At 44.4% G+C, this 20,024-nt stretch overlaps 2 protein-coding genes across 3 annotated transcripts; both read left to right on the top strand.

Moving 5' to 3' along the window:
• Positions 1–849: 849 nt before the first annotated feature.
• On the top strand, positions 850–5,076 carry ino80e (INO80 complex subunit E). The gene is made up of 8 exons (XM_056286909.1): positions 850–904; positions 1,267–1,349; positions 1,452–1,522; positions 2,126–2,178; positions 2,337–2,412; positions 2,922–3,045; positions 3,386–3,484; positions 4,471–5,076. The coding sequence occupies exons 1-8, from the start codon at positions 877–879 to the stop codon at positions 4,666–4,668; spliced, it is 732 nt and encodes a 243-aa protein (XP_056142884.1). The 5' UTR covers positions 850–876; the 3' UTR covers positions 4,669–5,076.
• A 1,435-nt stretch (positions 5,077–6,511) lies between these two features.
• LOC130118454 (uncharacterized) lies at positions 6,512–14,349 on the top strand. Of its 2 annotated transcripts, none has more exons than XM_056286903.1 (4): positions 6,512–6,807; positions 7,334–7,911; positions 9,673–10,509; positions 13,435–14,349. In XM_056286903.1, exons 2-4 carry the CDS (start codon positions 7,594–7,596, stop codon positions 13,948–13,950), a joined length of 1,671 nt encoding a protein of 556 aa, XP_056142878.1. In that variant the 5' UTR covers positions 6,512–6,807; positions 7,334–7,593; the 3' UTR covers positions 13,951–14,349. The 2 variants fall into 2 exon arrangements, with proteins under 2 accessions (XP_056142878.1, XP_056142881.1); XM_056286906.1 differs by lacking the exon at positions 6,512–6,807 and adding an exon at positions 7,006–7,048.
• Positions 14,350–20,024: the final 5,675 nt, after the last annotated feature.

The raw sequence follows: 20,024 nt of genomic DNA, 5'->3' as shown, positions 1-20,024 counted from the left end.
TGCAGTAAATATGAACCGTTAGAGCACGTTGACAGTCTCTTTAAAGGATGCTGCCTGGCTCGCTGCACCCCGCTGAGTTATACATTATTTGAGAGGAGAGCAGTGACTCGAAAAAAACACGGTCAGCATTTCTTCTCTCTCTCTCTCTCTCTCTCTCTCTCTCTCTCTCTCTCTCTCTCTCTCTCTCTCTCTCTCTCTCTCTCTCTCCCTCTCTCTCTCTCTCTCTCTCTCTCACACACACACACACACATATTCTTGCTATAGGTGCATAGGCCTATGCAAAGGCAGCATTAGTCATCTCTGCAACCGTTCCTCATCTATAATTCATGGTGCTGGGCCCTGGCAAGCTGCAGTGCTGAGCTCAGGTTGAGCTCGCCGCACCACAGGGTGGAGGGGCTGGGTAGGAAGCTGAAAGGCTTATATACACTGACTGACCAAACATAGGACTGCCACATGGGCATCAACAGCTTGTAGTAGCAGCTCGAATGCCCGTGCCAAGTGAAAATAATACATAATAAGTAATCAAGTCAATCAATGAATGTATTCATTTGTAACTTTGTGAACATGTTGATCTCTGCGTACGCTTGACATTTTTAAAAGACTTTTTTTCATTATTTCCAAGACAAAAACGCATATTTTTCGTGTTCAGAATCAGGTAATAATTTATTATTTGTGTGTGTGTGTGTGTGTGTGTGTGTGTGAATTAATTGTTAAGCGCTTTCATTTGACTTGACTGATTGATCGATTGATTGATTGATTGATTGATTGATTGATTGACTGCGATCACCGCGGTCCCCATCTCTCCGTCCATCGCCGACTAGTTAGGCCCCTCCCACTCCGACGCTGGAAAATGACGTCACGGAAGTAAACACAAGCATGTCGCACAGGCAGACTCAACCGAGAGGTAATGATGCTTTTCCGTCAGTTTCAAGAGTTTCGCAATATTTTTTAAGGATTAATCGCAACTTTTGCCGTTACTCGAAGCTTCTTTGCCTTTTAGAAGTTCAGATCAGCGGCGCTTTGTGACCGCAGCAAGATGGTCGCTATCGCGCCGCTGCACCGTTAGCTTTACCGAGCCAACCTATTCGTGCCTTAACGATGTCTTCCCATTTTTACAAGGACTGTATTTATTTTTCCGATTTCAGAGGCATTCAGTGTTACAAAACGGATCTGGCTTTGGCTATTGCTTGGCTAAGTTAACCCTCAGCTGACGTCATCTGAACCGGAACGTGTCTTACGTGTGTGTGTGTGTGTGTTGTATTTCAGATATGAACGGCCAGGCAGACGTAGAAGTAGACTATAAGCGGAAATATAAACATCTCAAATGGAAGCTGAAGTTTTTGGTCTATGTGAGTATAACCAGGTTATTCTATCATTTATCCCCCCCCCAAAAAAAGTGTTGCACTGACTATTGATAATGACACCCGGTGTCTTGTTTGCCTGTCCTCCAGGAGCAGGAATGTTTCCAGGAGGAGCTGAGGAGGGCACAGAGAAAACTGCTGAAAGTTTCCAGGGATAAAAGGTTGTTTTTTTTTTAAATTATTAATTGCCTTTGAAAATGACTATTTCCCCTGCGCTCTTATAATCAAATAATCAGTGTTTTTATAGCGTGCTCAGCTCTGTCGCCACTCTTATTTTGCACAGCTGGTGTGGCTGGTTGACTCGCCAGTTCATGGAATCATATCTGCTTGTTATAGGCTAAAACCAAGTGTTATTGATAACAGATCATTCACAGTCCGCACACAACTCCACTCTTCGAAGCGTAGAACGGATAGTAAGGCAGTTGGGATCCTGTCAGTTCGCATTCATTTTGTTTCGATCATTACCACTCAGCAGCTCTGATATTTGCTAGTTCTTAATTATGCTTCCGGAAAGCTGAAATATTTTGCATAGCTCATACTAGTGTGGTTCTGTTGGTCTTTTGCCTTGTATGTTTCATTGGCTTTGTATGGTTGTCTGTGTGGTTACTTTGCGCCAGTGTCTACATTCATCTGTGTTGTGTCATGCAGAGGCTGTCTGGTTGTGCAGTTTCTATGTTTGAAATGTCAATACAAATATGATCCAAAAAACCCAATAGTGTTCTTTTATATTAAGTGAATAACATCATGAGTCATGTGTTTTCTAGCTTCCTCCTGGACAGACTACTACAGTATGAGAGGGTAGATGAGGATTCCTCGGGTAGGTATTGCATTTCATTCTCCAGGCAGTACTGAAACTTTTGAAATCCACATTGTTTTCCCTGTTACTCTGACAAGTTTATTTCTTGAGTCCTTTTCACAAGTGTTGTAGCCTATCTGCTGCATTATTGTTCAGTATTTCTTTGTTTTCTATCCCAGATTCAGATGCAACAGCTTCTTCAGAAAACAGTGAAGGAGAAGTGCCCAGGGAGAGGGAAAGAGACAGTGGGAAAAAGTGAGTTGAATATTTTGGATAAAGAAAATACAGAGAAAAGCCTCAATGATAAAGTACAGGTTCAGGGATAGATACAGTTGTCCAATCGATTACTGTTCAGGTTGAGTCTTTTAAGGTTGGGCCAGCACTGAACAGGACTCTAGCTGTGAGTAGTTTTCATGCATTCATACCAAGAATTATAAGCACATGGAAAACAAAATTAAATCATTTGTATTGTCTTGCCTTCCTTAAAGACAGTGAACAATCCCACATGCCAACCCAGTAGGATCATAGAAAAGTGATGCCTCTTGAAATTTGTCTTTGAGTTGTAGACAGAATGGAAGTGGTTAATTCTATTGGGGCCTGCTGAAACTTACTCAGCCTGTGGAGTGGTGACTTTACTGGATCGGCGGACCATAGAGGATCAAAATGAATGTTGGCTCCCGCGAATAGTTCTCAGTAAGCTTACTTATTGGCATAATTCTCTTTGTACCTCAGTTTTAATCATTGTCTCATACTCATTGTTTAAGGCGAAGAAGTAGCCCTGCAACAAGCCTTCCCTCATCGTCATCGTCCCCCCATCCTCTCTCCCTCCTCTCCCGTCCTGGTGTGAACCCCCTGCAGTCATCAGGGTCTGGAGGCTACCTCAACACAGTGAGTGGCTGTCTCCTTTTCTAACACCTCAGTGCACTCAGTAACAATAACATTGTTGCCATTGTCATCTCCCCATCAGCAAACATAATCCCTGTTTTGATTTGGCATTATCGAAATAGTTTTGTTATTTTGACATTTTACTCAGAAGTCTGTTTTATCTCCTTTTTGTTTCTTTTGTTGTTTATCATGGCTTCATTGTCTTTTACATTGTCTTTGTACATTTTCGTGCGTATGTGTGTGTTTGTCTTTTTGTCTGTCTTTTGTAAAATATGGCTGTGTTCGTGTGCATGACTGCTTACGTGGTCAATTGGCATATGGGGCCCTTGTGTGTGTTGGGCAGATGCCCTTCCCACCAGAGTATTTGGCTCCCCCAGCTGAGCGAATGAAGAAAGAGAGAAAAACAAAGACGCCTAAAAACAAGAAAGAGACATCGGGGAAGGTGAGAGAGGAACAGGAAATACAATTTTTGGAGCACAGAATACTTTCTTGTGCTCTTATAGATGCACACACACACACACACACACACACACAAACAATCCTTGCATCCCTGCTGTTGCTTGACCATGTAGTGTATATATATATATATATATATATATATATATATATATATTTATATATATAAAGATAGATGTAGGGAAAAAAACGTGGTAATACATAGCAGTACAAGCTTGTTACGTGCATCGCGCACTCATCAGCTGCCAATGTCTATGTGTGTGTGTATATATATATATATATATATATATATATATATATATATATAGAAGTATGTACATAGAAGTAGTATTGTGGGTGCTGTTGTACAGTTTAAGCATATCAGGACCTGACACATTTTACTAGCAAGGACATTCTCCTCAGCCGTGATGTCCCTCATTGGAGTTCGTGGGTTGTGTGAAAAATGTTAAGCTCGTATACATGCTGATAACCTTTTCTTACTGCGCTGTACAGTGAAGCATGCTGAATGAGGGAGGAGGAAGTGTACACTACATTACATTTTCACCATATTGCATTTAAACCATACACCGATGGCATGTCAAGAATTACATATTTGTTTTTTCACATCTGTTTTATTTTACTGTCACTCATGTCAAGCGTCATTGTTAATAGGTTTTGGCGTAACGGTTTTCAAACAGACTTATCCAAGGTCTACACTGTCTAACCTGGAATAATGGCATTTTCAGCACACTAATCTTGCAGAAAGAAATACTGTTAACAGACCAAATACAATATAATATATTGAAAAGGATCACTGATCAGCGGGTATTGCTGTCTAGGGACACACCACGAGTTCAAACCTGATGCTACTTGAAGCGTATTTGTTCAGCTACTTGAAGGACATTTGTTCGGGATATCCATACTCCTGTCTTCACATTTCCATCCCCCTTTTTTTTTTCTTAACACCGCCTTCTCATTCTGCACTCTTTTTAGGTTGTGGCAGCTAATTACCCAGCAGCCCCCTCAGCTCCTCCTGCAACTAGCGGCCCGTTCAGCTGGGTTCCCAGACAGATGCTAAGTGGTGATGCTGCTGAAGAGGAGGGTGACAGCGAAGGAGACAGTGACAGAGGAGATGAAGACAGGGGGGAGGGAGATGAGGCTGAACTAGTCATTGATATCCCCAATGAGTGAGCCTGAGTGTATTTTCAGAGGAATTTTTGTTGGTCTGTCTGTGTTTTTGTGTACATATTTTTGAGCAAAAGGTGGAATGCAACGTTTGTATTTCTGTGTTCAGCAACCCCTTATGAAAGTTCATGAGAAGAGCAGAGCTCCTCCCTGTGGACTTTGGTCAAACTGCAGAATCACTGCCAAAACAAGCTGCTGCAGAAACGCAGTGTTCAGCTATTATCCTTGTGATTCATTCATTAGTGAAGATGCAGTTTGCAAGCTTTTAGGAAAGCACCGCTTCCAGAGGACAATCGGACATTTTATCCTGTACATGGCTTCTGGCACCCTACTGATTATCTCTTGGTGAAAAAATTTAGCAATGCATACTGTAAATTTTGTGACTTAAATAAAGTGTCTCCCTGCTAAAGCGGTTGACAAGCTACAAGCTTCTTTTTTTTTGCATTTAGCCTAGCCTGTGTAAATTTGAAAGTAACATAGCAAAGCAGTGCTCTATGATAATGGGCTTTTCACTGGAATGGCTTGTGTTGACATCTCTGGATTTATCACTTTACAAGATAAAACCTAACACAATGTATATTTAAAGTCTGCTTTGTTCTCACAAGTAGTTTAGAAAGTGGTTGTCATTTGTATCAAAGAAGGTTGAATCAGTTCATATGGATACAATGTTTATTGACAGATACTTTGTTTCATTGCTCGATTTTGTTGTCATTTGGAATTATTATTTTTTTTTTTTTATTATTTCCCCCCCAGTTGTACCAGGCCAATTACCCCACTCTTCTGAGCTGTCCCGATCGCCCCCCCCCCGTCGATCTGGGGAGGGCTGCAGACTACCACATGCCTCCTCCAATACATGTGGAGTCACCAGCCACTTCTTTTTACCTGACAGTGAGGACATCACATGCCAGGGGGACATCACATGCGGGAGGATCACGCTATTGCCCCAGTTCCCCCTCCCCCCTGAACAGGCGCCCTGACTGACCAGAGGAGGCGCTAAGTGCGGCGACCAGGACACACACCCACATCCTGCTTCCCACCTACAGACATGGCCAATTGTGTCTGTAGGGACACCTGACCAAGCCGGAGGTAACACAGGGATTCGAACCGGAGATCCCCGTAGGCAGCGGGATAGACCGCCATGCTACCTGGATGTCCCGTCGTTAGGAATTATGTTAATGATTTTTTTTTCTTTTTTACTAATTTCTGAACCGGAACTTTGTTCAGATCACAATGGAAATATGCGTCTGTTTTTACTCATCGTGTATCATATTAAAGTGGTGGCGTTTCAGCTGACTTCTTGTAAAACCTAATGAGCCGTCAGGTGTGCTCCTGGTTTCTGCTGACAACTAGTTTCAGTGCACCATTACATCTGAAACAGCTGTTTGGATTTGGGTTCTGAAGAGTTTGTTTTAAAGATGTCTTGTTCAGCAGATTTTATTTGGCTTTAAAATTGAGTGAAAGTTGTCAGGCGAAGAAAAACTTAAAACAGTTTGACCCCTCGGTGCACTTATCGCCCCACCCAGAACAGCACTCCTTAAGAGTTCTCCTGACAAAGTCCCAGTTAGTCATTCAGGTATGCTCAAATAACTACTGTGCAGGGAGTGTATGTGGACAACTGGTATTTTCCGTCTGAATGGCAGAAATGAGGTGAGACGACATAACCCTCGCTGATATTGTTTTAGAGTGTGTTATCCTTGCTTAAGCTTACCCCTCCTGTGAGGCAATCCCCATTCCACCCTTGACAGAAGCCCAAGGGTGCGTTTGGTTCATACTGGTCATATTTCTTTACCCGACAGCGCCGTATCCAACTCCTTCAGAGGTCAGAAAGAGAAAATGGTCTGTTCCCAACTGTCGATGCAACATCAGATACCAGTTTCTGCTTCTTGATTCATAATGATATTTGAAAGAATCCCCTCCAGAGCCAGCATCAAGTCTCGACAAGTGTATTTGTGATATGCTGGAAGACAACGTCAATCCTCGGGCCATGAAAGGGATTACGTTTTTCCAGAGAAGCGAGATTTGAAGACCCACTACACGCAGCGGGACGACAACGACCCATGACTCGTACTCCGGATTACATTTGAGCGAGGTTGAGAGGAACAGTTACGGGACTGTTGTAGTTTGACCACATCACAACATTAAGAGGTCAGTTAGGTGTCCACTGTCCGTTCTATACCACGTGGCTACTGTGAAGTGCATCGCAGTTTGAATCAAGTGTTTACTGCTCCCAAGCAGTCACTGGCTCAGTGTCGTGAGGAGGCTGCAAGTTGATCAGAAGGGGTGTGCTTCAGCAATGACAGTGGTTCATTATTGTGCTGTTGTCGCCTTGTCAGTCAAATGGCTAACCCACGCCGAGAGGGCATTGTTTGAGAATGCAGACTTACAGGTAATTTGGTGGTACTTGCTGGGCGTGGGTTTGGCTCGTATAGCTAACAGCAAAGTGAGTTAAAGGTGTAACCATAGAGAGACAGAGAGAGAGAGAGGGAGAGAGAGAGAGGGAGGGAGGTAAAGCCAGAGGGAGAGTGAAAAAGGGAGGGACGGACAGAGGCAGTGAGGTTGTCAGGGAGAGGGAAATGAAAGAGTAAGCAAGATTGTGCTTGCAACACACACTGACTCTCTCTCTCTCTCTCTCTCTCTCTCTCTCTCACTCTCTCTCACTCTCACTGTACAGTTGTTATTGAAAGAAGACAGGCATGGGTGGAGGACAGAAAATGGACGAGATAACAACAGACTGAGAGGGACCACAAGCCATCGACAGAGATTGCCATCCTGGGTCCAGTATTGTCTCAGCCATCTTGATACGGAATCCTCTGGATAATTCAGAAGCCTCTCCCTCTCTCGTGTGTGACTGTGATAGAAAGAGCGAGAGAGAGAGCGAGAGAGAGAGAGAGAGAGAGAGGGGAGTTGCTGAGCTCACTCACCACACCCACCATGCCGGGTCCTGCTGCTGTCAATGCAGTGGCTGTGGCTGGCTGGCTGCTGGCCGCCCTGGGCCCGTGTCTGTCTCTTCCAGCTGAGGACAGCGCCGAGCCGGGCTTCTCCCTCTGCAGCCACTGCTTCTACAGACAGAAGCCCCCCCAGGGAGCCTCTGCAGGGGCACTGCTGCGCCCCCTCTGCCACAGCCTACCCAGGGGACAGGCATTTGCAACGCTCTACAATCCGACCTGTGACACGGCTGCCTACTCTGCATTCCATCTCAGCCACGGATGGACAGAGAGAGGGGGAGAGGAGGGAGAAGAGCTGGTGGTGGTATGGACACATTTCTATTGCTCTAGCAAATGTTTTCTCACTACTGTTGTTGGATGGCCTGGGCCGTGCCATGAGGAAAAACAAACATATTAAATGGAGATTGTAGGTTTCATGCAATGCACACTACAACGCAAGCAGTAAACGCCGTAAACAATCAGCCGTTGAAGTAGCAGGTCCCTATACCTGAAACTGTAAATCAAACGATATGAAAGTGTAGGGGTAAAGTGTAGGCAGGATGACTGAGCCCTTTTTGAATCAGTCTACAAACATTGCGTCACGGTGACCTTTTGTTAGAGTTCTTAAGGTCGACTGTTTGCACAAATATTAAACATTATTTTGCAATATGATGTCTGTTAAACGGGGAAAAAAAACCCACACTATTTTCTCAAGAGAAACTAAGGCATTATCCTGAATATAATATTATACAATAGCATGAGGGCTGAGTGATATTGGGAGGAAAAAAAATCAGCAATTTTTTGTCGCAATATTAAAGAATACAATACCTATTTTCAGCAGATGCATACATGCAGCTTTTAAGTTTTAAAGCTCCATTTGCAAATCATGTATCGCTCTAGCGATGAATTGGGTGATTTTAGAGGGGGAAATAAGGCTGCTGTGTGAGATCAGATGAAATTATTTGTCAGATGTTGAATATTTTTCTTCAAGAAAAGGAAAAAAATGTGGACCGCGCAACATTTCATTATGTATCAAGCAGCAAAACGAACATGACTGATCCCAGATAGCAAAATTGCTGTGGCCCGGACCCGTCCCACACCCGACACTTTCATCCGGCCCACGTACCGTGTGGAATGATGGCACTTGGGCGGTCCGCTCCTGTTTGCCAGATCTGGGCCAGAACCAAGCCATAGCGATGCCGCATGTGCCACATATTTACAAAAGCTGGCCCATATTTGTTTTGTGATATTTAGGTCATATTCACCATTTACAGGCCACTTCAGGGTCACATCCAGATTACATGGTGCCCAGAGCACCGCATCTTTGCCAAAAAAAAGCCCACATTTGATTTGGCCATATTTGCTATTATGCATGTGGGCCACTTCAGGCTCACATCCATTTTGTCAGGGCCAGAAGAAGGCTGTCAGTGCTGCATCACTGTCTGAAGTGGCCCACATCCGGATGCTGTCTGGGATCGGCCCAATTAGCCTTCCATTGCATCCTTTGCGACATGACTATTGCAGTTGTGCATATTTCAGTGTTGGTTCTTCAACAATATATTGTTCAGTCCCCAGTGGCAATTTTATAATCAAAGAAGTTATGACTAAAAGGCAATAATTCAAGGCGTCTGGGTGGCGTGGCGGTCTATCCCGTTGCCTACCAACACGGGGATCGCCGGTTCGAATCCCCGTGTTACCTCCAGCTTGGTCGGGCGTCCCTAGAGACACAATTGGCCGTGTCTGCGGGTGGGAAGCTGGATGGGGGTACGTGCCCTGGTCGCTGCACTAGCGCCTCCTCTGGTCGGCCGGGGAGCCTGTTCGAGGGGGAACTGGGAGGAATGGCGTGATCCTCCCGCGCGCTACGTCCCCCTGGCGAAACTCCTCACTGTCAGATGCGGCTGGCGACTCCACACGCATCGGAGGAAGCATGTGGTAGTCTGCAGCCCTCCGCGGATCGGCAGAGGGGGTGGAGCAGCGACAAGGGTGGCTCGAAAGAGTGGGGCAATTGGCCAAGTACAATTGGGGAGAAAAGGGGGCACAAAAAAAAGAAAAAGGTTTTGCTTAGACTACTCAACTTCTCTTCCAGATAAAGAACGAGGCTGATGATGTTCAAGTGTTAGTCCCAGCTCTTCTCCAAGGAGTTGGGAGTGAATCTCGGATCGCTTCTCCTACAAACACCCCTCCTCAACGTTGGGACCTGTCAGTGGCAGAAGTGGTCCGGTCAATCCTCATTCCAGACTGTAACTCTCTAGGAGGCGATCTCTACATACTGACAGGGGCGGGAGGACTAGGGGCCGCTGAAGGTGGAGATGCAGCATGCAGGGCCAAGTTTCTTTGGTCTGCAGTGTGCTGCACTGTCTCAGAAGAGGAGGGGGGCTTCAGCATAGGGTTAGTGAGAGAGGAAGGGGAAGGGGAAAGGGATGTTAGTGTTAAGGAGCTGGAGGAGATGCTTGGAGTATCAGAACTGTTTTCTGAAGGGTGCACGGGAACGCACAGGGAGATTAAGGCAGGCGAAGCGAGGCTTCTCAGGGAGGCGTTGTCTGGAAACGTGGAGAAGCTGGATCCAGAGGCTTCTAGTCAAGATGCAAATGAGAATGTTGGTGAAAGTGCTGAGGCACCCGTCGCTAAGGAACAAGTGGCCAGTAATGAAGCTGAGCCAGAGGAGGTTCGAAATGCAGATGTCACACGGGAAACTTCTTCAGTGACCTCAGAGGGCACGCTTGAAGAGCAGAGTGACACGACACACTCGGAGGCTGCCAACTCAGAGTTTCTTCAGTCTTCGGATGACAATGAGATGAAGGCTGCGGCAGAGACAGACACAGAGACCAGCAGCACTCTGGTCTGGATTATCTACTCCACCTTATCCTTACTGACCACTCCACTCCGCCTTGTCGTATCCGCCATCACACAGTTGCCTGGACAGGTGATTAAAAGCAAGAGAGCTGAAACGTGATCACCCGATCCCGGAGGTAGGATCTGGAAGTACATTTGCCATTCATTTCTCCATAGACACTTCAGAAAATTCCTATATGAAGAGATTTAAGTGTTGAACAGATCCAGTCAACTACAAAATTAATCATGGCCTTATAACAATTGATTCCAGCCATAAAATAATATTTGAAAAAAAAAAGGGTACAAGACTTTGTACTTAACATGTTTTAAGAGAGAATGAACCACTCATCCTATAAAATATTGTCACTGATGTCATTAAATCCGTCAACCTCACTTTCATCCAGTCTCAACCGACTTTCTCGTTCGCGCACGTTTTCTTTTATGCTTTATTTACTATATATATATATATATATATATATATATACACACACACACACACACAGTGATACTTGAAAGTTTGTGAACCCTTTAGAATTTTTTATATTTCTGCATAAATATGACCTAAAACATCATCAGATTTTCACACAAGTCCTAAAAGTAGATAAAGAGAACCCAATTAAACAAAAATATTATACTTGGTCATTTACTTATTGAGGAAAATGATCCAATATTACATATCTGTGAGTGCCAAAAGTATGTGAACCTTTGCTTTCACTATCTGGTGTGGACCCCCCCCCCCCCCCCTGTGCAGCAATAACTGTAACTTAACGTTTCTGGTAACTGTTGATCAGTCCTGCACATCAGCTTGGAGGAATTTTAGCCCATTCCTCTGTACAGAACAGCTTCAACTCTGGGATGTTGGCGAGTTTCCTCACATGAACTGCTCGCTTAAGGTCCTTCCACCACATTTTGATTGGCTTAAGATCAGGACTTTGACTTGGCCATTCCAAAACATTAACTTTATTCTTCTTTAACCATTCTTTGGTAGAACGACTTGTGTGCTTAGGGTTGTTGTCTTGCTGAATGACCCACGTTCTCTTGAGATTCAGTTCACGGACAGATGTCCTGAATTTGCTGGTCTAATTCAGAATTCATTGTTCCATCAATGATGGCAAGCCGTCCTGGCCCAGATGCAGCAAAACAGGCCCAAACCATGGTACTACCACCACCATGTTTCACAGATGGGATAGGGTTCTTATGCTGGAATGCAGTGTTTTCCTTTTCCTTTCTCCAAACATAACGCTTCTCATTTAAACCAAAATGTTTTTTTTTTGGTGTCAGCCGTCCACAAAACATTTTTTCCAATAGCCTTCTGGCTTGTCCAGGTGGTCTTTAGCAAACTGCAGACGGGCAGCAATGTTCTTTTTGGAGAGCAGTGGCTTTCTCCTTGCAACCCTGCCATGCACACCATTGTTGTTCAGCAATCTCCTGGTGGTGGACTCATGAACATTACCATTAGCCAATGTGAGAGAGGCCTTTAGTTGCTTAGAAGTTACCCTGGATTCCTTTGTGACCTGGCCGACTATTACACACCTTGCTCTTGGAGTGATCTTTGATGATTGACCACTCCTGGGGAGGGTAACAATGGTCTTGAATTTCCTCCATTTGTACACAATCTGTCTGACTGTGGATTGGTGGAGTCCAAACTCTTTAGAGATGGTTTTGTAACCTTTTCCAGCCTGATGAGCATCAATAACATCTTTTCTGAGGTCCTCCGAAATCTCCTTTGTTCTTGCCATGATGCACTTCCACAAACATGTGTTGTGAAGACCAGGCTTTGATAGATCCCTGTTCTTTAAATAAAACAGGGCACCCACTCACACCTGATTGTCATCCCATTGATTGAAAACACCAGACTCTAATTTCACCTTCAAATTAACTGCTAATCGTAGAGGTTCACAAACTTTTGCCACTCACAGATATGTAATATTGGATCATTTTCCTCAATAAATAAATGATCAAGTATAATATTTTTGTCTCATTTGTTTAATTGGGTTCTCTTTATCTACTTTTAGGACTTTTGTGAAAATCTGATGATGTTTTAGGTCATATTTATGCAGAAATATAGAAAATTCTGAAGGGCTCACAAACTTTCAAGCACCACTGTAGCCTGTACAGGCTTGTACAGGCCTGTACTGTCTAATCAAATAATTACTTTAATCACTGGCTTATATAAATATATATATCTATAATCCGGTGATCCAAGTAAATCTTTATGAGACGGTACAAGCCTGTTTCATGCGATAAGCAATCATCAGCTGTCAATAAAGTTGTATTGACAGCTTTATTGATTTATTTGCTAAACTTTATTGACAGCTTTATTGATTTATTTGTTAAACTTTATTGACAGCTGATGATTGCTTATGGCATGAAACAGGCTTGTACTGTCTCATAAAGAATTTACTTGAATCACTGGATTATTTTGCTCATTTGTTGAGCACTTTTCCTACCGTTGAGTGTTTCTTTTAACAAAGTTATATATATATATATATATATATATATATATATATATATATATATATATATAAAATCTTATTTATTGGAGCGTTTTTTGCTTTGTCTTCTCCTCGTCCCTAAAAAAAAAGCAAATTATCACGTCTGACAGAGAAAACACGACGTGATGATGGTCCTTCGCTACGATCGGGCTCCCAGCCGTGCAATTCGTGGTTTACATCTCCATGGTAACAGCAACGTCTCTAGAGGGACTCTCTGTAGGCTTGTTGGTAGTGTAGTATTCCACTAGGAATTCGATAATAAATCACTTCCTCTCAAAAATGAAGTCCAATCAGACGGATTTATGGTTTCTGCAGGAGTATGTACCATTGTTTCACAAGTCTACCTTGTACGAGTAATACATTATGGCTGAGAGCCAAATTCCCTATGTGACTATGAAGGGCATTTATACTTCCGGAACCCAGCATTTCAGCTCTATTAGCAACATTATGATTTACTAGAATTTCTAATCGCACCTCTGCCGTTCTACATTTTTTATGTCTTATTCTATCTTATCATTTAGGTGACCTACATTCTTCAGGAGGACCTGGGAGTTCTCTCTGTGCTACCTGGAGACACCTTCTCCCTCTTCCACCTCATAACCTCTGACCTTGTATCTGGGTTGGGCTCAGCCGTGGACATGCTGCTGGGCCTGGGGGAGACCTGCTTCTCTTGCGTCTACCACTGCACCTCCTCTATGTTGGAAGCTCTGCTCACTAGCTGCCAGACGGGGGTCACAGGTGTGGGGGTCTTAGCCAGTGACACAGTGGGGATATTTTCCGGGGCAGTGGACAATGCTTGGTGGGTGACCAGCTTCTTTGGGGGGCGACTGTGGGAACAAAGCGAGGGGTATGTAGGAACACTGGTGTCAGAGATGGGAGGTCAAGCGAAAACTGTGGGCGGAGGACTCGGGAGCCTGGCGTGGCGAAGTGGAAATGGGGTGGGGAATGTGGTGGGGCTGGTTTCGGGGTTGATAATGGGGGCTGCGGATATGGTATTTGGTGCAGTAAGGGGGGCCTTTGGGCAGGAGTCAGAATGATGCCAAGTAAAGAATCTAGACTCCAGATAGGACGGCTTTAAGAAAAAACATAGAAACAAGGAAAACAATACAAAGTTTGACAGAGACTACTGAAAAGATGTCTCAGTCGTTGTAGAAATAGTACCACACAAATGCTGCAACACCTTTTTTTAATGTGATTCCGTTATACATTGGTTTGCCGGACAATTTGCCCTACACTTGTTTAAAAAAACTAGCTAGTCCAAAGTAATTACCAGAGAGGTTAAACAGGTAACACTGCGATTCTAAAAACTGGGTTTAGTTTCAGCTTTATTATTGCTGTTGTAACAAAGCTTTTGGGAATAAATGCTTTGGTCAGCTCTTGTATGAAAAATGTTTGCTTCTGTATTTTCAATTAAAAGAGGTTGCTGATTTATCATACCCTCTTTTTCCTCAGGTTTTGTCTTGTTATTAACGTTTCTGTCATCGACACCAGTGAAATGTGTTGAACATGTGTCTTTTTTATTGAGATGCTATCGCAGTAATTTCTCAAGCGAAACATCAAACAGAGGTTGGAGCAAACTTTAATCAAGAGAAGATTAAAATGAGATAAAACTGAAATAATGCCTGTGGCGAAACTGAATTGCTACAGCAGCAGAAGAATAAACAGAATGTGAGATTAAAAGAAGATGAAATTCAAAATAAGCGTTAAAGAAGGATGAAATTAAAAGAATTACAAAAGCATTAAGAGCAAACTTAATGGTAGAACCAAGGTATTGGAAAGACAACATATGTCTGTGGTGTGCAAACCCAACTGTAGAACCCGCCAGCATCAAAACTCTAACAGTAGTTCAACAGATGATGCTGAGGTAGTTTTGTGTAGAAAGCTTAAACCTATAAATAACAGCAGGAATGCAAGAAAGCAAGTTTTGAGAAGTGATTTAAAGGAAGGCACCGAGTTTGCTTTTGTAGCAAGGCTGGCTGAGGAAACAGTTGATAGGGTCCTACCTAAGGAGCACAGGCAGCGGCTAAACTCACAGGGTGTGAGTAAATCAGTGATATAGGTAGGCTTCTCCTGGACCACCACCTTGATGTGGGGAAGACGCTTGCGTGTACCAATGATCCCAAGAGCTATGCCGTCGGGAGCTTGGCTCCTGGTAGGGTCACCCAAGGCGGATAGGTCAAGGGGGAGGCTCCAGACCAGGGGTGAGCAATCTTATCCAGAAAGAGCCGGTGTGGGTGCAGGTTTTTGTTCCAACCAAGCAGTTACATACCCGATCCCACTAATCAACAAGTAGAGTCTTTGCTGAGGAACTTGATTAGGAGAAACAGGTGTGTAATCGCTTGGTTGGAACAAAGACCTGCGCCCACACCGGCCCTTTCTGGATAAGATTGCCCACCCCTGTTTCAGACGAAGCGTGATCCAACAAAGTCCTGAATGGCAGAACTGGCGGAAGATATCTCCAGGTCACAATGGCAGTAAAGGCTGCAACAGAGGGTGGTCTCCAGTCGTCTTGGTTCTCCGTGTCAGTGGACTCTGGCCACCCCCTGCCAAGGACCATGTGGTGGCTACAGGCGCATCAGCTACTCCACTTAAAAAGCTGTCACGCTCAGGCATCCTCCCATTTTGCGGCTCCAGGATCAGCCTCTACACCCACCTGAGGACCCAGAGGGACCCAGAGGGAGGACAGTCATACTCGTACCCAAATGACCGCCGATGATAATGAGGATGATAGTGATGATGATATAGGTGGGAGCAAGGCCATGTAGGGCTTTAAAAGTAACTAGTCTACTACTAACTACTTCCGGCTGCTCCCGTTAGGGGGCGCCACAGCAGATCATCCGTTTCCATCTCTTCCTGTCCTCTGCATCTTCCTCTGTCACACCAGCCACCTGCATGTCCTCACTCACCACATCCATAAACCTCCTCTTTGGCCTTCCTCTTCTCCTCTTCCCTGGCAGCTCCATATTCAGCATCCTTCTCCCAATATACCCAGCATCTCTCCTCCACACATGTCCAAGCCATCTCAATCTTGCTTCTCTTGCTTTGTCCCCAAACCGTCCAACCTGAGCGGTCCCTCTAATATACTCCTTCCCAATCCTGTCCTTCTTTGCCACGCCCAATGAAAATCTTATCTTCATCTCTGCCACCTCCAGCTCCACCTCCTGTCTTTTCGTCAGTGCCACTGTCTCCAAACCATATAACACAGCTGGTCTCACAACCATCTTGTAAACCTTCCCTTTAACTCTTGCTGGTACCCTTCTGTCACACATCACTCCTGACACTCTTCTCCACCCACTCCACCCTGCCTGCACTCTCTTCTTCACCTCTCTACTGCACTCCCTGTTACATTGGACAGTTGACCCCAAGTATTTAAACTCATATGCCTTCATCACCTCTACTCCTTGCATCCTCACCATTCCACTGTCCTCTCTCTCATTCACACATATGTATTCCATCTTGCTCCTACTGACTTTCATTCCTCTTCTCTCCAGTGCATACCTCCACCTCTCCAGGCTCTCCTCAACCTGCACCCTACTCTCGCTACAGATCACAATGTCATCATAGTCCACGGAGACTCCTCCCTGGTCTCATCCGTCAACCTGTCCATCACCATTGCAAACAAGAAAGGGCTCAGAGCCGATCCTTGATGTAATCCCACCTCCACCTTGAACCCATCTGTCATTCCAACCACACACCTCACCACTGTCACACTGCCCTCATACATATCCAGCACCACTCCTACATACTGCTCTGCCACTCCCGACTTCCTAATACAATACCACGCCTCCTCTCTCGGCACCCTGTCGTATGCTTTCTCTAAATCTACAAAGATACAATGTAACTCCTTCTGACCTTCTCTATACTTCTCCATCAACATTCTCAAAGCAAACATTGCGTCTGTGGTGCTCTTTCGTGGCATGAAACCATCCTGCTGATCGCTGATCATCACCTCTCCTCTTAACCTAGCTTCTATTACTCTTTCCCATATCTTCATGCTGTGGCTGATCAACTTTATACCTCTGTAGTCGCTACAGTTCTGCACATCACCCTTATTCTTGAAAATCGGTACCAGTATGCTTCTTCTCCACTCCTCAGCCATCCTCTCACTTTCCAAGACTGTGTTAAACAATCTAGTTAAAAACTCCACTGCCATCTCTCCTAAATATCCCCATGTCTCCACAGGTATGTCATCTGGACCAACCACCTTTCCACTCTTCATCTTCTTCATAGCTGCCCTCACTTCCTCTTTGCTAATCCACCGCACTTACTGATTCACTACCCCCACATCATCCAACCTTCTCTCCCTCTCATTTTCTTCATTCATCAGCCCCTCAAAGTATTCCTTCCACCTTCTTAGCACACTCTTCCTGCTTGTCAGCACATTTCCATCTCTGTCCTTGATTGCCCTAACTTGCTGCACATCCTTCACAGCTCAGTCCCTCTGTCTAGCCAATCGGTACAAGTCATTTTCTCCCTCCTTAATGTCGAACCTTTCACACAAATCACCACATGCCTTTCCTTTGCCTTTGCCACCCCTCTCTTCACTTTACGCTGCATCTCCTTGTACTCCTGTCTACTTTCTTCATCTCTCTGACTATCCCACTTCTTCTTTGCCAACCTCTTCCTCTATACACTTTGCTGTACTTCCTCATTCCCCCACAAAGTCTCCTTGTCTTCCCTCCTCTGTCCTGATGACACACCAAGTACCTTCCTAGCTGTCTCCCTCACTATTTCGGCAGTGGTTGCCCAGCCATCCAGCAACTCTTCACTACCACCCAGTGCCTGTCTTAACTCCTGCCTGAACTCCACACAACAGTCTTCCTTCTTCAACTTCCACCATTTGATCTTTGGCTCTGCCTCCACTCTTTTCCTGTTCTTGGTCTCCAAAGTCATCTGACAGACCACCATCCGATGCTGCCTAGCTACGCTCTCCCCTGTCACCACCTTGCAGTCCCCAATCCCTTTTAGATCGTGCCTCCTACTAACATACGTTATAGTCCACCTGTGTGCACTTTCCTCCACTCTTATATGTCACCCTGTGTTCCTCCCTCTTCTTGAATTATGTATTCACCACAGCCTTTTCCATCTTTTTTTGCAAAGTACACCACAATCTGTTCTTCCATATCCCTCTCCTTGACACCACACCTACCCACCACCTCCTCATCACCTCTGTGCCCTTCACCAACATGCTCATTGAAATCTGCTCCAATTACCACTCTCTCCTCCTTGGGTACCCTCTCCACCACTTCATCCAACTCACTCCAGAATTCTTCTTTCTCTTCCATCTCACACCCAACTTGCGGGGCACATGTGCTGATAACATTCATCAACACACCTTCGATTTCCAGCTTCATACTCGTCACTCTGTCCGACACTCTCTTCACCTCCAACACACTCTTGACATACTCTTCCTTCAGAATTACCCCGCCTGCATTTCTCTTCCCATTCGCACCATGGTAGAAGAGTTTGAACCCTCTTCCGGTGCTCCTAGTCTCCCCTTCCACCTGGTCTCTTGGACACACAGTATACCATAGGTGGAAATCCCGGGGGGGGGGCACGACCCCCCATCTTGGGAAAAATATGATATATCCCCCCAATACTGAGACCAACTTTGTGACGTTTCTCAATGGAGATTCTTTTAGATGAGATCACACCATGCTTGTTGTATTTACGAAAACTGTACCCATTCAATGTACAGTATCATTGCCACCTACTGGCTTTTCTTGGTATTGCTGGTTGTAAATACAAATACCTGCATACATACTGGACTGATAAGGAACACTGCTATAACTATTAGTAGTAGTAGTATAATGATTTAAATATTTGAACAAGTTGGGACAACCCTTTAGTTAACTACCTATCAATTATCCAGTAGTAGTAATTAGGGTTCCTCAATATACATTTAACACATTACAACGTAGGCTATGTGTTACAGCACTACTTTTGGTGTCCCCCTCAGGAATTGCTCTTGAGAAAAATTTCATGTAATTGTCCCCTCCAAAGTTGATATCAGATTTTCGCCCCTGCAGTATACATACCTTTTCTCTTTCCATCAAATCAGCTAGCTCTCTCCCTTTACCAGTCGTAGTGCCAACATTCAAAATTCAGACTCTCACCTCCACACTCTTACCCTTTCTCCCGTCCCACTGCTTCTGCACATGCCTTCCCCCTCTCCTTCTCCTTTGCCCAACAGTAGCATAGATTCCACCGACACCCTGCTGGCCAACAGTACCGGTGCCGGTCATTGGTAACCCGGGCCTCGACCGATCCAGTTTGGAAATCTGATTCATGATCTGTGCTGTGACGTGGGGACGGAATCCTGGTTGATATTGCTCAAAAGATGCTACAATTATTCATGTGTGCAGTTAGTTGAGAAGCAACAGACTTTTCTAATATTTTGCATGAAAAGGTACATTTTAAATTGGTCTAAATGTGCTTAACGAGAGGGCTGAGAGCGGCCTTCATCAGGAGAGGTCGGACTATTATTGCACGTTTAAAATGAGATGGGAACAACCAATCGGTAGACAGTGAGCAGTTGATAATGAAGAGAATTTGTGGGTCGACTGTCTGAAATACCTCTTTCAGAAACCTATGGGGATGGTATCTAATTAACAGGCAGGAGGCTGAGAGATTGACGCCCCTAAATCTACAAAATTATTACGAAAATATTGTGTGTGGAAATTTGTTCACTTGTGTGTGAGTCAATGATCACACAGGCTTGTAACAAAACAAAAAAACAAACTACAAAACAAAACAAAACTGCTGGTTTATTAAAACAAAAATAACCAAGTGACATAAGGCCGATAGCGTTACATACGTGCCAAATCATAGTAGTAGATCCCAGAACACATCGATACCGAGTCGATTTGTACGCCAGAACATAGTAGATCCCAGAACACATCGATTTATCCCAAGATACGGTAGCTCATAGTGAACAAAGAAGACAATCATTTAGCCAAATGATCTGCATTATGTAATTAACCTAAACGTAAATAATAATAATAATAATAATTATTATTATTATTATTATTATTATACGGCATTGTAGAGGTCACCTTAGTGTGGCAGGGGGGTCCTTGAAACCGGAACACATTCACCACATTGCATCAGA

Source organism: Lampris incognitus, chromosome 9 (genome assembly GCF_029633865.1).
Source record: "Lampris incognitus isolate fLamInc1 chromosome 9, fLamInc1.hap2, whole genome shotgun sequence".
Lineage (NCBI taxonomy): Eukaryota > Metazoa > Chordata > Actinopteri > Lampriformes > Lampridae > Lampris > Lampris incognitus.
This window is presented reverse-complemented; position numbering and strand designations above follow the sequence as displayed.

Bases quoted from the DNA above. Each gene is read 5' to 3' on its own strand.
- ino80e (XM_056286909.1), top strand. From the start codon at position 877: ATGTCGCACAGGCAGACTCAACCGAGAG. The intron at 1,523-2,125 runs GTTGTTTTTTTT...TGTGTTTTCTAG, and splicing joins AAAGTTTCCAGGGATAAAAG to CTTCCTCCTGGACAGACTAC. The intron at 2,179-2,336 runs GTAGGTATTGCA...TTTCTATCCCAG, and splicing joins GGTAGATGAGGATTCCTCGG to ATTCAGATGCAACAGCTTCT.
- LOC130118454 (XM_056286903.1), top strand. From the start codon at position 7,594: ATGCCGGGTCCTGCTGCTGTCAATGCAGTGGCTGTGGCTGGCTGGCTG. The intron at 7,912-9,672 runs GTATGGACACAT...CTTCTCTTCCAG, and splicing joins AGGGAGAAGAGCTGGTGGTG to ATAAAGAACGAGGCTGATGA. The intron at 10,510-13,434 runs GTGATTAAAAGC...CTTATCATTTAG, and splicing joins TCACACAGTTGCCTGGACAG to GTGACCTACATTCTTCAGGA.